This window comes from Gymnoscopelus microlampas, assembly GCF_963454915.1.
Source record: "Gymnoscopelus microlampas genome assembly, chromosome: 4".
NCBI lineage: Eukaryota > Metazoa > Chordata > Actinopteri > Myctophiformes > Myctophidae > Gymnoscopelus > Gymnoscopelus microlampas.
Window position 1 is genome coordinate 16,604,482 of NC_139941.1, and position 14,554 is coordinate 16,619,035.

General features: G+C 42.1%; 1 protein-coding gene across 1 annotated transcript in view; it reads right to left on the reverse strand.

Annotated features, from left to right (window-relative positions):
- Positions 1-14,554, reverse strand: part of nf2a (NF2, moesin-ezrin-radixin like (MERLIN) tumor suppressor a) — a 44,484-nt gene that overhangs the window by 12,621 nt on the left and 17,309 nt on the right. Inside the window, exons 5-12 of the mRNA XM_084056294.1 lie at positions 13,554-13,622; positions 12,858-12,940; positions 10,762-10,837; positions 8,025-8,159; positions 6,527-6,601; positions 5,846-5,959; positions 2,627-2,749; positions 1,930-2,147 (exon numbers count right to left, since the gene is read on the reverse strand). Of these exons, the coding sequence (XP_083912420.1) occupies positions 1,930-2,147; positions 2,627-2,749; positions 5,846-5,959; positions 6,527-6,601; positions 8,025-8,159; positions 10,762-10,837; positions 12,858-12,940; positions 13,554-13,622 (893 nt within the window). The remainder of the gene's footprint in view (positions 1-1,929; positions 2,148-2,626; positions 2,750-5,845; positions 5,960-6,526; positions 6,602-8,024; positions 8,160-10,761; positions 10,838-12,857; positions 12,941-13,553; positions 13,623-14,554) is intronic.

Consider the following 14,554-nt stretch of genomic DNA (forward strand, 5'->3'; position numbering starts at 1 on the left):
AAGAGGGATGGAATTGATCTAAAATCTAATCCGCAAAAAAAAATACTGCCGGGGTGGACTGTCACCATTTACTGCTCGGATGATCAATGAGGTGGCCGAGCAGGCAATCGCCTGTGACTGCATGGCGCTGGGCAATGCATTCACATCACATTATAGGGCTGTAACTAGCGATTATGTTCTTAAAATAATCAAAACACTTAAGATATCAGATCTACAAGGTCACAAAGGTAGATCGGCTATTTTCACTAGATTTGAATCGAACTTTTCACCTATAATGACACACCCCAAAATATTCATCATTTATAATGCATCAATTACCAATTATTTTTATACTCGATTTAATTATATAATCGAGGGAGTAGGTTCGATTAACTCTTGCACCCCGACATCGCATGCTAAAGGTTGGCGGTCGGTGGGTCACTACTCGATACGTGTTTTGTGTTTCTGAAAATATTTTTGGGAGCTTCGTCACTGGCGTGGTGGGCGCTACGTGCCTCGCTGAGGGTTCGAGTGGAACGCAGTGATTTGCCTGTGGAGTGCTCCGGGTTCAAAATACTCCAGTGCTCAGAAAAATGTACAGGAATTACGTTTGTCGGGTGAGTGGTTAATGGTGCTCGTTTGAAATGTGTAAATGGCATAGCAGAGGTTGTGAAGTGATGGTCTCGTGATATTTTATACATTGCAGTGATATCAAAGGGAACTAAATGCTAAGTTTGCCATAAGCGATTATTGACCCTCAAATCAGCTTTAAAATAGAAAGGCAAAGGTGATCGGGGCAGTGGTTAGGTGCTTATGTTGCACAGTATAGCATTCGTAGCAATTAAACTGCATTACACAGATAAATTGCAGAATCGGTTCGAATGTGCTTAGGCTTCAGCATCGAGTAATTGCATTTGACTCAGGTACGCGTTGTTAATCAGTGTTCCTGCAAATAATTAACTAGCACAATGAACTAGCAGGAGCTACTGAACAAAAGCTTCTCTCTCATTTTATTTTGTGTGCATGTGCGCGCGTGTGTGTGTGTGTGTGAACATGCATGATTACCCGCACCTCAAGTGCAGTGCTCAGACAAAAGACCGAAATGGAATGACATGGGACCAGTCATTAGAATCTCCCCCGCTATAATCGGACCATTTAAAAGGAGATCACGCGTATCGGCTTGGTTCGCTGCAGAACAAATCCGTGAGGCGTCAAGGGTTTATTTGCACACCAAACTCCCACGCGAGTGCAGACATTTCTACTGCCGAGCTAAGACGGAAGGCCCGTTTGGGCAGGGGAGATACTACGCTTTCAGCTTCATGCATTACCACAATCTGTATTGTAGATTATGTTAATACAATATAACTAACACAACTGTTAGGAGGAAACACAATGGAAACAAATCCCCAGGACTAACATAATCTATAATACAGATAGGTTACAGATAACATTTTTATTCACTCAAAATAATGGATTGCAGCTTTAACGAACAAGTTAAAACGCTTCATTCTGGTGGCATCGAGCTACTTTTCAAGGCACACGAGCCAACCCGGCAGTTATATTGTGGAAATATCAGTTTTGATGCTCCCGTGAGACACTTGACTCGGATCAGGGGAATTAGCATTTCAAATGGAAGGGGGAGAAAAAAAGAAGAAAAAAAACGGAAACTTGGGAAAGTTTAAGTACGATTCAGGAATAAAACGAAAACTATCTAAAACTCTGCAAATGGCGTGTGCACGTGCATGCCTGCGCACGTGAATAAAAGCAAAAAAAAAATGCACTCCCACATGCAGGCGTCCAATTTATGTCTGATTTATACTTCCTTGCACTAAAACTAGCCAATCTACGACACGTTGTGAGCTTGTAGATCGGCTAAATTTGGGTGCACGACGCCAGTGCCGCAACCAAGTATAAATCAGGCTTTACTACCACACACACACACACACACACCTCCTCTCCGACTCCTCAGCCATTTTGAGGGCCAGCATCTCGGCCTCCAGCATCTTCTGCTCCATGAGCCTCCGTTCCTCCTGGCTGCGGATGGCCGTCACCTTGATGCGCTGCATCTCCGCCTCGGCCTCGGCCGCCTTCTGGGAGAGCAGCTTGGCCTCCTCCTCCGCGATCTGGGCCTTCTCCGCCAGCAGGTCCGCCGTCTGCTCCGAACGCAGCTGTGCAACGCGGACGGAGCAGGAGATAAAGAGTGATGGCGGTGAGTGCATGTGGGATAGAACAGTGGTTTTCAACCAGTGGTCCGGGGACCACCAGTGGTCCTTGAGGGAGTACCAGGGGGTTCCCCAGCTAAATGAGTTAACATAACGTCACAATCATTTCTAACCACTTAGCTTTGGCTATTCAAAAATAGCAGATATACAAGCTCATAGCGCGGCACCGAGTGCCGCGCTATGAGCTTGTAGATCTGCTATTTTTTGAAAATCCTTGAAAAAGTGTGCATATCTTTGAATATTCATATTTTTTAAAGCGAAAATTAACTGATATCTTTGCTTCTGGGGGGTCCCTGGCACAAAACATTTTCAAATGGGGGGTCCACGGCCAAATGTATATCAATTTCGGGGTCCTTGGCATGAAAAAAAGGGTTGAAAACCACTGGGATAGAACAAAGGAGACTGCAGGGGGGACAGAGTCTCACCAGGGCCTCGTTGGCCATGTGGGCCTCGTCCTGCAGCTGAACGAGCCTCCTCTGCAGGTCGTCCCTCGCCCTCTCCGCGTCCTCCCGCAGACGTTTCTCCCGCTCCAGACGCTGCCTCTCCACCTGACACGCAAAGAGAGAGAGAGAGAGGGAGAGAGAGAGAGAGAGGGAGATTGAAAGCGGCAAAGACGGAAGACCGAGAGGAACATGGCTTAAAGTCTAAAAGCCCCACTAGCAGCCTCTAGAAGCTGTGCTGCTCCTTAAAGGACGACTTCACCGCTTTTCAACCTATCTTCATATAATTGGTCCTCACTAATACTCATGATAAAATGGTAAAAAAGAAATCTACTCGGTCTGTGTCTCAGAGGAGGGCTGTGGACAGTTCAGAGTCCCGTCTACCAGTGACATCATCAATGGGGAATCCAAGCAAGCTAATAGAAACTGCAGGCTTTCTAGTCCTGGAAAGTTGTAATGCAATAAAAGAAGCCATTGTTCTCGTATTAATACAAATCTAAATAAAAATGTGAAATCTTGTTGGAAAAAAAAATCATGCCTAACGATGATGTCACTGGTAGACGGGTTTCTGGACTGTCCACAGCCCTCCTATGAGACACAGAGCAAGTAGAAAAAAATTGTACCATTTTATCATGAGTATTAGTGAGGACCAATTATATGAAGATAGGTTGAAAAGCGGTGAAGTCGTCCTTTAACTCAAAAGGGACCAAAGTGGTTTGATTTTTGCATTGCCATCCCAATGCTTGTAGCTTGCAATGCCATCCCAATCTCACTAGGGGTTAAAAATGGAGGGGAGGGGGTAGGAAAGTTATATTTAGAGGCCCAATTGGGGGCCATACTATATATATTTAATTCAAAAGAAGAAGGCACCATAGGAAAGACCATAGGGTCACCAAAATCAATGGGGTTCATTCTCTGCTGGGGTGCATTATCATGGTACACAGCAAATCCTATGGCACCGACCGAACCGACTGACCGACATTAGAGTCATCTTAAAACATCGGGTGCCAGCATTTTTTCATAACAACTTACCGTGGGTGCCAGCATTCTCCCCATTGACTGCGCTTTGCTGTTTACGAGCAAATCCACGCAAAAAAAAGCATCGATTCATGTTCTGCCATGAGTCTGGCTACAGGCTGGAACCATAACATTCCCCTCGCGGGTTACAACGGGGGGGGGATCGCGCATCGCGCATGACCGTTTTTCCCCACAGGAAACAGATTCGGAGGTATAGGCGTTTCAAAGTAGGAAATAGACAGGAAACGGATGGGGGAAAAAAAAGTGTTTCCGGTGAGTGATCTGAAACTTCCTTCGCAGGATTACAATGGGTGCTTCCAGAGCTGCTCTAGCCCCGCCCGCGCGGAGAAAAACGAAAAAAACAAAAAGACTGAAATCACGGTTCAGACCGTGAACGGCACCGAAGCTTCGGAACCGCCACTATGTAAACACACGGTTCAGACCGTGTTTGGCACCCGATGTGTTAAGAGACCCGCCGGCAAAGCTCTAGCAAACAAAGTATGGCAGCATTTGAACGGTAGAGTTCAAAAGAGAAAGTACCGTAGACTTCAAAAGAGAAATGGGACAACAATCAGAAAGCAATGGGCCCATTATGGTAACGAGTCCGTTTAAGGAGGTGTACTGTGTTGGGGTAATGCAACTAGTCTGATAACCCGTTTAGCATGGTTTGGATTAGCAGTCAGATTTCTCCGTTCTTTTATTTCCTATACCCAGTGAGGTTTTTACACACGCACACATTTAATAACCTGGAATAAATCTGATGTCCCTAAATAAATGGAATGGAAGGATTGTGCATAAATTGGTCTGTGTTAATCAGGTTATGCTCACCGTGACAAAGACCGTGCTCTGATTAAGATTGGGGGCGCGGTGTGTTTACATAATAGTTTATTAATCGAAGTATGATTGATCATTACATCGTTTCCATAAGCTGTGTGTTGCCTTAATTGGCGTATGATCAAATTATTACCGTGCATGTCAACACATTCGGAGACGGATCTTGGGGGACAGAATGTGACATATTATTAATTCAGCAACGCCTCCCCTCGGTATCAGTGTTGCCAGATTTTGCGAGAGAAATAAGCAACCAGGTCTATGAGGACAAGCCCAAAAGAAGCGACTATAGACCACATGAGCACTTTAAACCTATGCATCGGCTATTTGAAAATAGCTGATCTAAGCTTGCAACGCGTTGTGAGCGTGGAAAATTGTATTGTTTTTGATACATTCTAACAACACAAATCTAGTACGGGGGTCCCTGGCACAAAACATTTTCAGGTGGGAGGTTAGGGGGACAAATACGTATTAATTTGGGGGGCCACGACAGGAAAGTATTTGAGAACCACTGGTCTAAATAATAATAAAAAAAGCAATTACACTTAACTCATTCTCTGCCAGACTTATTTCTGTCTGTTTGCCCACTGCCAGCGATTTAGTGTTTTTTATAACTTTAACATTTTCATTTTTTTTTTTTTTCATTATGATCGCAAGTCCAATCGTTTATAAACACACCGGCGATACGTGCACGTCGCTCAGACAACAGACATTCCGATCGGGGCGGAGTCTCTGTCCACCAGCCCAGCGTAAAAACACCATGTTTCGCCATGTGAACGGAAAACTCACTTACTTTTTCAGCTCGCCACAGACCTCGCTAAATCCCTTATGATCGCGTGTTCAACTGTTTGTAGACACACAGGGTAGTTGTGTGAGTGGCCCAGAGAAGACATTTTCAATCGGCGACATTCCATTTCGCAGTAGTAGCAGTTTCTAAACAGCGTTTCTAAACAGCGTTTCTAAACAGCGTTCCACGGCGGAAAAAACAAAGCCGAGATCATGCCGTTTTAGAGGGGGACTTAAACAAGAAGCAGGCGGAAACGAAAATCTTGGATTGACGTCATTTCCGTATCCGGGTGTGCTACAATGAAATGTGTCACCGCGAGAGATGAAGGACGGTGAGATCTTTTAAAATCAAAGTTTTTGAAAAATTACGTTTTTTTACGTCCTAGGCAGAATTGGTAATTGGAAATAATTACGTTTTTTTTTACGTTCTTGGCAGGGAACGAGTTAAGAAACAAGCCCAAAAACCGCAACCCAACCGCAAACACCAAAATGTATAAGCAACCTTACAGAAACACAAGCCCAAAGTCGCTTATAACAAGCGGACATGGCAACACTGCTCAGTATCAGTACCTGTTTCCTGGCTCTCTCTTCGCGGGCCTGGGTTTTCATCTGCTGCACCTCGAGACAGTCTACACGCCTTCGCCGCATGAACAGATCGTGGTTCCCTATACACAGCTGCAGGATCTGGACAATACAGACAAGAATACCAAACTGTAAGAACGAGGTCTCGTAATTAGGAACCCTTGCTGTGAGTAAGAGTTGCGACTAACAGCTCTCTGACCAGTACGTGTTACTTAACCACTTATCATCTTTACTGTATACTTCATTGTATGATGATATACAAAAATAGCCAATCTCCAAGCTCACAAGCTTATAGATCTGCTATTTTATGTATTTTTAAAACCAACATACGTTTTTCAGAAAACTGAAAACTGATTTAGAAGGCATTTGTAGAATCCGCCATAGGTCTTAATGGGTTAACCCATTTAGACCTGGAACGCATATGTGTCACATTAGAATTCTTTAGCTATTCAAAAATAGCAGATATACAAGCTCGTAGCGCGGCACCGAGTGCCGCGCTACGAGCTTGTAGATCTGCTATTTTTGAAAAATCGTGAAAAAATATTTTTTACATTATTTTTTAAAAACTGTTAGGATTTAGATTTTTTTTTAAGAATCGTCTCAGGTCTTAAAGGGTTAAACAAACAAAACATTACAACAACGGAAGCTTTATCAACGCATTGGACTCACCAACTTGTTGACCCTCAGCCGCGATGAGTTGAACTTGAAAACATTGGTTTTCTTGTCCAGAGGTTTGATGGCAAACTAAAAAGGTTAAGGAGACAAGAAGGATGAACCATCATAAAAGTTTGCTCACCATCACAAATACACATTCAAATTGAAACAAACAAAACTGAATATCGCATGGGAAGGGCGAGGCTTCCAATGTGGATTGTGTACAACAGCAAATTTGGGCACGTTTTCAGGCCAATCTGAGCTCCATTGACTCCCATTATACAATGTAATCTTATTTTATTTTTTTTAAGTATAAAACATAATTGTGTGAAAAAAGGCACACACACACACACACACACCAATCCTCTTATAGACGGATAGCCACACCATTAACTCTCTCAGTGCCAGACCCCGAGTTATCCCGAGTTTTTACTGAATACCCTCCCTGCCAAAACGAAAAATCCTGAGTAAAAAAAAAAAAAGAAAAAGTACCTGGCAACTCGTGTTGCCAGGCGGGGAAATAAGCAACTAGCATTAGCTCGTTGTGCATTAGCGGTTAGCTCGTCGGGACTTTCACCGCCTGTTAGGGTATCATCAGACTACACAATAACTACTAGGAGAAAAAAAACAGACTTTGCATTTGTTAAAATAGGCGAATTTCTGCTATTCCCGCGCCTCCATTATGCCGACGAAGGGGGTCGTTAGACGGGACGAAACGGACTCAATGGGATTAACGCAACGACCCTTTCAATGTTGGTGAGTGCTAAGTGACACATCAAAGATAACATTGAAAATGCCCGGATGTCTCCTTTAACTTTGACTGAAAAAGAATGTATCTCACTTCCTAAGCACTTTTTTTGTTGGCACAGTTCGCAGTCATTTTTTTATTTCATTGGCACTGAGAGAGTTAAAAAGACTCTTTCACATTGTGCTAGATCCACACTAAAATACTTACAATCCTCAGTGGTGGAAAGTAACTAAGTACATTTACTTAAGTACTGTACTTAAGTACAATTTTGAGGTATTTGTACTTTACTTGAGTATTTCCAATTTACAATACTTTTACTTCTACTCCACTACATCTCAGAGGCAAATATTGTACTTTTACTCCACTACATTTACTTGAAAACTTTAGTTACTAGTTACTTTTCAGATATACACTATGACATAATGAATATAAATTAACCACTTTAGCCCTATTTTATACTTAGGCTATTTGAAAATAGCAGATCTACAAGCTCACAACGCGTCGCATCGCGACGCGTTGTGAGCTTGTAGATCTGCTATTTTCAAATATTTAGTACTTTTACTTTTGGTACTTCAAGTACATTTGGATGCCAATACTTTTGTACTTTTACTCAAGTAATTTTTTTTATTCTGGACTTTTACTTGTGACAGAGTATTTTTATATTTCAGTATTGGTACTTTTACTTAAGTAAAGAATTTGAGTACTTTTCCCACCACTGACAATCCTTCATGTCACGCTATAACCTCCAGATCCTTGATCCCTCACCTCCTTGTCGCTGTAGGAGATGTTGCGGATCTCGTTCCAGGGGAAGGAGCACTTGGGTGTCAGCTTATTGTCGGGCTCATAGATGTGCAGGCCCAGGGCGTCCACGCCCAGGAGGAGGTCGGTTCCCTTTTTGTTCTAAAAAAAAACAACAACAACCGCCGTTAAAGGACAACTTTGTTTTTTTACAACCAAGGTTTATATTTTAGCTTGTAATTACAAGTAAATTAAAGATGAGTGTCATTTTTTTTTTCATTTACTGCTTTCTATAGTTTTGGCAATTTTTGTGATATTTTTTACAGTGGGCGGGGGCATTCTGTCCGGTGGCTAAATATGCCTTTTTTACACAATAAAAAAGGTCCTGTGGTCTTTGATGGCCAGATGTGAGTTATTGGGGGCTAGAAGAGCTACTGTAAATAATAATAAAGAAAACACCGGGTTATTGTGTAAAAAAAGGCATATTTAGCCACCGGACAGAATGCCCCCGCCCACTGTAAAAAAAGATCGCAAAAATTGCTAAAACTATAGAAAGCAGTAAATTTAAAAAAAATTTACACTCATATTTTATTTACTTTAATTACAATCTAAAATATAAGCCTTGGTTGTAAAAAACTAAAGTTGTCCTTTAACAGAATAGGCACAATAAAAAACAGAGCATCATGACTAGACCCCGGTTAACCACTCAAGCCCTATATACTTTGTCATACGACAAAACAATTGCATATCTATAAGCTCCAGTGGTGGAAGAAGTACACTTTTTTTTTTACTTAAGGTAAGTGACATTTTTGGGTTAAAACAAAAGGTATTTTGTTAAAAGGTTAAAGCACTATATTCTGATAGTAATCATTGCTATAGAGTGTTTGTTCAGTAACAGAAGTCTCCCCGTCTCTCCAGCTCTTTAATAAACAGAAAATACATTTTCCGGTAGGTGTCAAAATCTCAGCCAATCAGGAGAAAGTACCCATTTTAAGCTTCATTTTTATAGTGTTCCAGTTCCAATTTTGTCAGCTCATTTCTTAGTGTCATCACTTCCAATTTCACTTGTTTAATCTATATCCTGATTGAGTTCTCTATCCTGATTGGATAAAATTGGAAATGAAACTGAAACTGAAACGAAAATGCATTTTCTGTTTTATAAAGAGCTGGAGATACAAGGATACTCCTTATACTGAACAAACACTCTATAGCAATGAGTACTATCAGAATATAGAGCTATCTAACACTTATTTTAACCAAAGAAAATCACTTACCCTACCTTTAAGTAAAAGTACCAATACTGCAATATATAATTATTCTGTTACTTGAGTAAAAGTAGGAAAGAAATCTAAATATAGTAAAAGTACTCATTACACAGAATGTCCCATTTCACAAGTTTTCAAATGCAGAAAATGGATAAAAAGCTTTTGAAAATAGCAGATCTACAAGCTCACAACGCGTCGCACCGCGACGCGTTGTGAGCTTGTAGATCGGCTATTTTCAAATAGCCAAAGTATATATGGGGCGGAAGTGATTAATGTATGTTGTTTTGTAATAATAATCAAAATCTACAAAATAACTACTAACTAAAGTTTTGAAATAATTGTAGTGGAGTAAAAAGTACAATATTTGCCTCTGAGATGTAGTGGAGTAGAAGTAAAAAGTACAGAAAATTAAAAACACCAGTAAAGTAAAAACACCTCAAAAGTGTACTTAAGTACAGTACTTGAGTACATGTACTTCGTTACTTTATACCACTGATAAGCTCACAACGAATTGCGACATTTTTTTTGAAATTTGTGAGAAAAAAAAAATGCCCGAAATATGGATGCCAGGTTGAAAGTGGTTATCTAGAGACGGGAGTCTATCCCCCCCACTGCCTGCCGAGTGAGACGACACTCATTTACACTTCATATGAACACGACACGAAGGTGCCGCTGCCAGCCAGCCACCAGCCTTCATTAGTTTGAATTAGGCTGAGGCAGACCAGCTGTGGGGGGGAAACACAGACGCTCGCATGCCCGAGATTAATGTCCAAACTCGACTTCTGAAACAGACTCGCCTTTTGTATGGAGAGAGTGACTTGCCGTTTTCCACGAGTCATCTTTTTTGTTTGTTTTTCTTCTAAAACGCAAGGTCGTGACTCACTGGGACAGAGGGATGATGTTCAATAATTCCCTAAATCACCCTGAAAGGTGCCTCTGTAAATGTTGGCGATCCAAATCATGTTATGAATTCTATTAAGCCATTAAGAACGGGAAAGCGTCTGTCATTTTAGTCATTTTGAACCACTTTAGCCATTATTTTATACTTTGGCTATTCAAAAATAGCAGATGTACAAGCTCATAGCGCGGCACCGAGTGCCGCGCTATGAGCTTGTAGATCTGCTATTTTTGAAAAATCATGGAATCTTTGAATATATCAATTATTTTTTTAAGCTAACATTTGTTAAAAAAAAAAAAAGAAAACTTCCATGGACTTCCAGAAGTACGATTTTTCAAAAATAGCAGATCTACAAGCTTGGTGCCGCGCTATGAGCTTGTATATCTGCTATTTTTCAATAGCCAAAGACATCTAAAATGACAGAGATGCGTTCCCGGTTTGAATGGGTTAAGCAATCATCCGGGGTGAACTTTGGAACGGAACACAGCCGGATTACCATTCCAGTACTTCATCTCCATTACGCTACAGAGCGAACATGCCCGGCTCTCTGTCGTATGGGCTTAGCGTGCACAGATGACAGTGGAGAACCCTTGCAGCTTACCCTGATGAAAAAGTAATTGACACCATACATGTCCAGGTCCTGGGCTATTTTTAAGTACTCCATCTCGGCTTCATCCCTGGTTCAAAGACAGAATGAAAGAGAGATGGGTGATGGGGTGCAAAAGGGGGGGGTGTTGGGGGTGACAAGGTGAGAGGGGGGGGGAGAAGCAAAGACAGGCAGACAGGAGAGTGGAGAGGAGTGGAGTTGAGTGGAGCGAGGAGAGGAGAAGGAGAAGGAGAAGGGAAGGGAGGGGAGGGAAGGCATCACACCATATTTCACACCGAGTGTGACATCTGTCATGTTGTGTGATGTATAAAAGCGCCACTGCACCAGGGGGGGGCAAAAATATTAGTTATGAGTTTCTCACACACACACACGCGCACACACACACACACACACACACACACACACACACACACACACACACACACACACACACACGCACACACACACACAGAGACAGAAACACACAGCCACAACCATAATAGGCTCTGCACAGCAGCCATATTGGAAAGAATATTGGGCCTCTTCTTACTTCCTTCACAGGTGTTACCAATAATACTAATGAGGGCTCTGTTCCATTCTGGTCTCAAAGTGTGGTCCAGGGACCCTCATGGTTCCTTGAGGGGGTTACAAATGGCCTCTTACGGGTGTGTAACTCTGAGAGTGTACAAATGGAACCAAATGGACCCGTAAGGGTCCATTTGGTTCCATTTGTACACTCTCAGTTATGGGAGTCCTTGAAATTAAAAAGTAGAAATTAAAAAGTAGTATAAAATATAAAATTAGTATCATTGGTAACACCTGTGAAGGCCCAATTTCCTTCCAATATGGCTGCTGTGCATATAGCCTATTCTCCTAACAAGCCTTAGGGGTCATGCACTATGGGAGATAAGACTAATTCCGCAGCCTCGAACACCCTTAACGCCGCAACAGTGAGAACTGATGCGCAAATCCTCCATTCCCCTCCGTCTCGAAGCAGCCTGGCTGCCAGAGCTGTTAGCGATTTTTAGGGTCGTCCCGGGAAAAAGAAAAACGGCACAACATTAGCATCATTTTGATGGCAGAAAACTTGATGGCTAGAAATCATTCTAATGTTAAAGAGACACCGGAGCATTGTGCTGGGTTAACGGGCCATTAACAAGTTGGGACAGTGAGCGCTTTCTACCCTAAAGGGACATCAGGAGAAGTTCGAAAGGCTCTGCATCATTGATGATTTGGAAACTGTGAAGCAGTGTTATTATAGTTAACTAAAACAAAACAAAAATAGTGTTAACTGAAACATTACCCATTAAGACCTGAGTCCGATTCTACAAATGCCCTCTAAATCACAACAGTATTCTGGAAAATGTATGTTTCTATATCAGTGGTGCTCAAACTTGTTCATGTCAAGGACCCCTAAAATGATATGTATTTGGCCGCCGACCCCCATCTCAAAACATTGTGTTCCAGGGACCCCCAGAAGCATTGATTTGTTTCAAAAATAGCAGATATACTGTATAAGCTCATAGCGCTTGAGCTTGTATATCTGCTATTTTTGAATAGCCAAAGTGTAAAATAATGCTTTTTAGCTCAAATCAAAAAATGACACGGACGCGTTCCAGGTCTTAATGGGTTAAATAAATACAAAAATATGAACAACGCAAAACTAACTAACCATGTCATGCATTCTTTCAGACTACCCTTTTCAGATTGTATAAATCAAGGCGTTCTTGTTGTCAAAACTATAATAACTCTGCTGTAAAGCAGTGCAAGTGCACCAGTCTCAGGCTGAGGAAAACACTAGGATCATGTTTCTGTCAGTCAGATAAGATTACCCGGGATAGTGGAGAAGTGTCACACAACAGCTCGAAACGTCAACAACACAACAAGGACGGAAGATGATGAAAACAACTCTAACGTCGGATGTCATTTGTTAGCGATGCTGTGTAGAGTTTCCTCTGTCAAGGCTTGTGCACAACTCAACCACCCTCTATTTCCCCTGAAACTACACCTTTGTGATTCTTTGTCCACCTCTCTGACAAGTGCAGGCTCTGGACTCAAATAAATGAATGCTTATTTCACTCGCTTTAGTTAACTATAATAACCCTCGGTACCTGCTTCGTCCCCTGTGCTCGGCGTAGCACGCCGTGATCCTCTCCTCCCACATCTCTGCAGTCATCTGGTACAAGTTAATCACCTGAAATGAAGAAGTCAACACACACACGCACATGAAAAATACACACACATATTCTGACTATGAACACAGTCCTTCTTAACGCATTAAGACCTGAGGCCGATTCTACAAATGTTTTCGAAATCCTAACAGTTTTCTGAAAAAAATGATGTTTCTATATCAGTGCTGCTCAAAACATTTCATGTCAAGGACCCCCAAAATTATATGTATTTGGCTGCCGACACCATCTCAAAATGTTTTGTTCCAGGGACCCCCAGAAGCAAAGATTTGAGTTAAAAATGTTCGCTTTATACAATATTTATTCAAAGACTTGCACACATTTTCACGATTTACAAAAAATAGCAGATCTACAAACAATCTGCTATTTTTGAATAGCCAATGTGTAAAATAATGCTTTTTAGCTCAAATGAAAAAGTGACACAGATGCGTTCCAGGTCTTAATGGGTTAAACCTTACCAAATGTTGGCATCCAGGAATAAAGATAATAATATATGAATATATTTCTTTATAATAACCATCCTTCACTGTTGGCTACGAGTGAGGCATTCCCGGGCCAGCCCAGAATAATGACAGGTAGCCTGTGGCAGGGATGATAAAAAAAGAAGATGCCACTCACCCTCTTGGGCAGCAGCTCCTCTTGAGCCAAGAATCCAGGCTTGTGAACGTTGGGGTCGTAGTCCCCGTACTGTAAGGAGAGCGAGAGCCAAAACACATTAGAAACTCATTGAGGAAGCAAATTACCATCATCCGCTGCCGTCCCGCAATAATGGCACAGTTAGGTTCCACATCTTTTTCTAGGGAGTTGTGCATCAGATCCAGTGGCCCCCGTGGTCAGGAACCAGTGTCATTAAATGCCATCATTAGAGATATCTCATGGAGAATGATTGATAACCTATCTGCCCCGTCACGGAGCACAGCCAGGGATGACATTTTGAAAGGCAGATGCGATGATATTAGGGATGACTAATTCGCCGATTGTCTTTAGGTTTGCTATTATAAAACCAGGGGTGGAAAGGCTTTGGAATTATCAAACCGTCCTCGGTTTAGACTGGAGGCCGCGACATGAGTTTGACCGTTTACTCGTGCATTCACTGTGTTTCACAGTGCAATCCATGTGCATAGACTGCATCTACAGTCGCAACCTCAACCATCTGGAGACCTATGAAACAAACACCGGATGATGGTATGAAGGCTGAGGATACATTACATACATTTATTGTTCAGAGCAGACTGCAGGCAAATCCGATTTGCTTCTCAAGTGATAGTTGTGTGTTCTGATGTCATTGATCTGCATTGGGTGCTGTGGTTATTATGTAACAGCATTAGGACTTGCGAGGGTGTCGTGATTATACACCGTCGTACAACAAAGTATAATCAGGCTTCAGACTGAAACACGCCATTAGAAATCGGATTTGAACCGCATTTCAAACCACCTGATGGTGGTCTGATTCACGGAAATCTGATTTGGACTACCAGTGTGATCATAGTTTTCCTGCTAAACTTGGGACTTGAACACGGGGTGGACAGCTGCCATTAGCAGTTCTTTGCTGTCCATTTTTCGGGCATTAGCACCCTGCATAGGAGTCTAAAGCACAAACAAATGTGCAGACGTTCTCT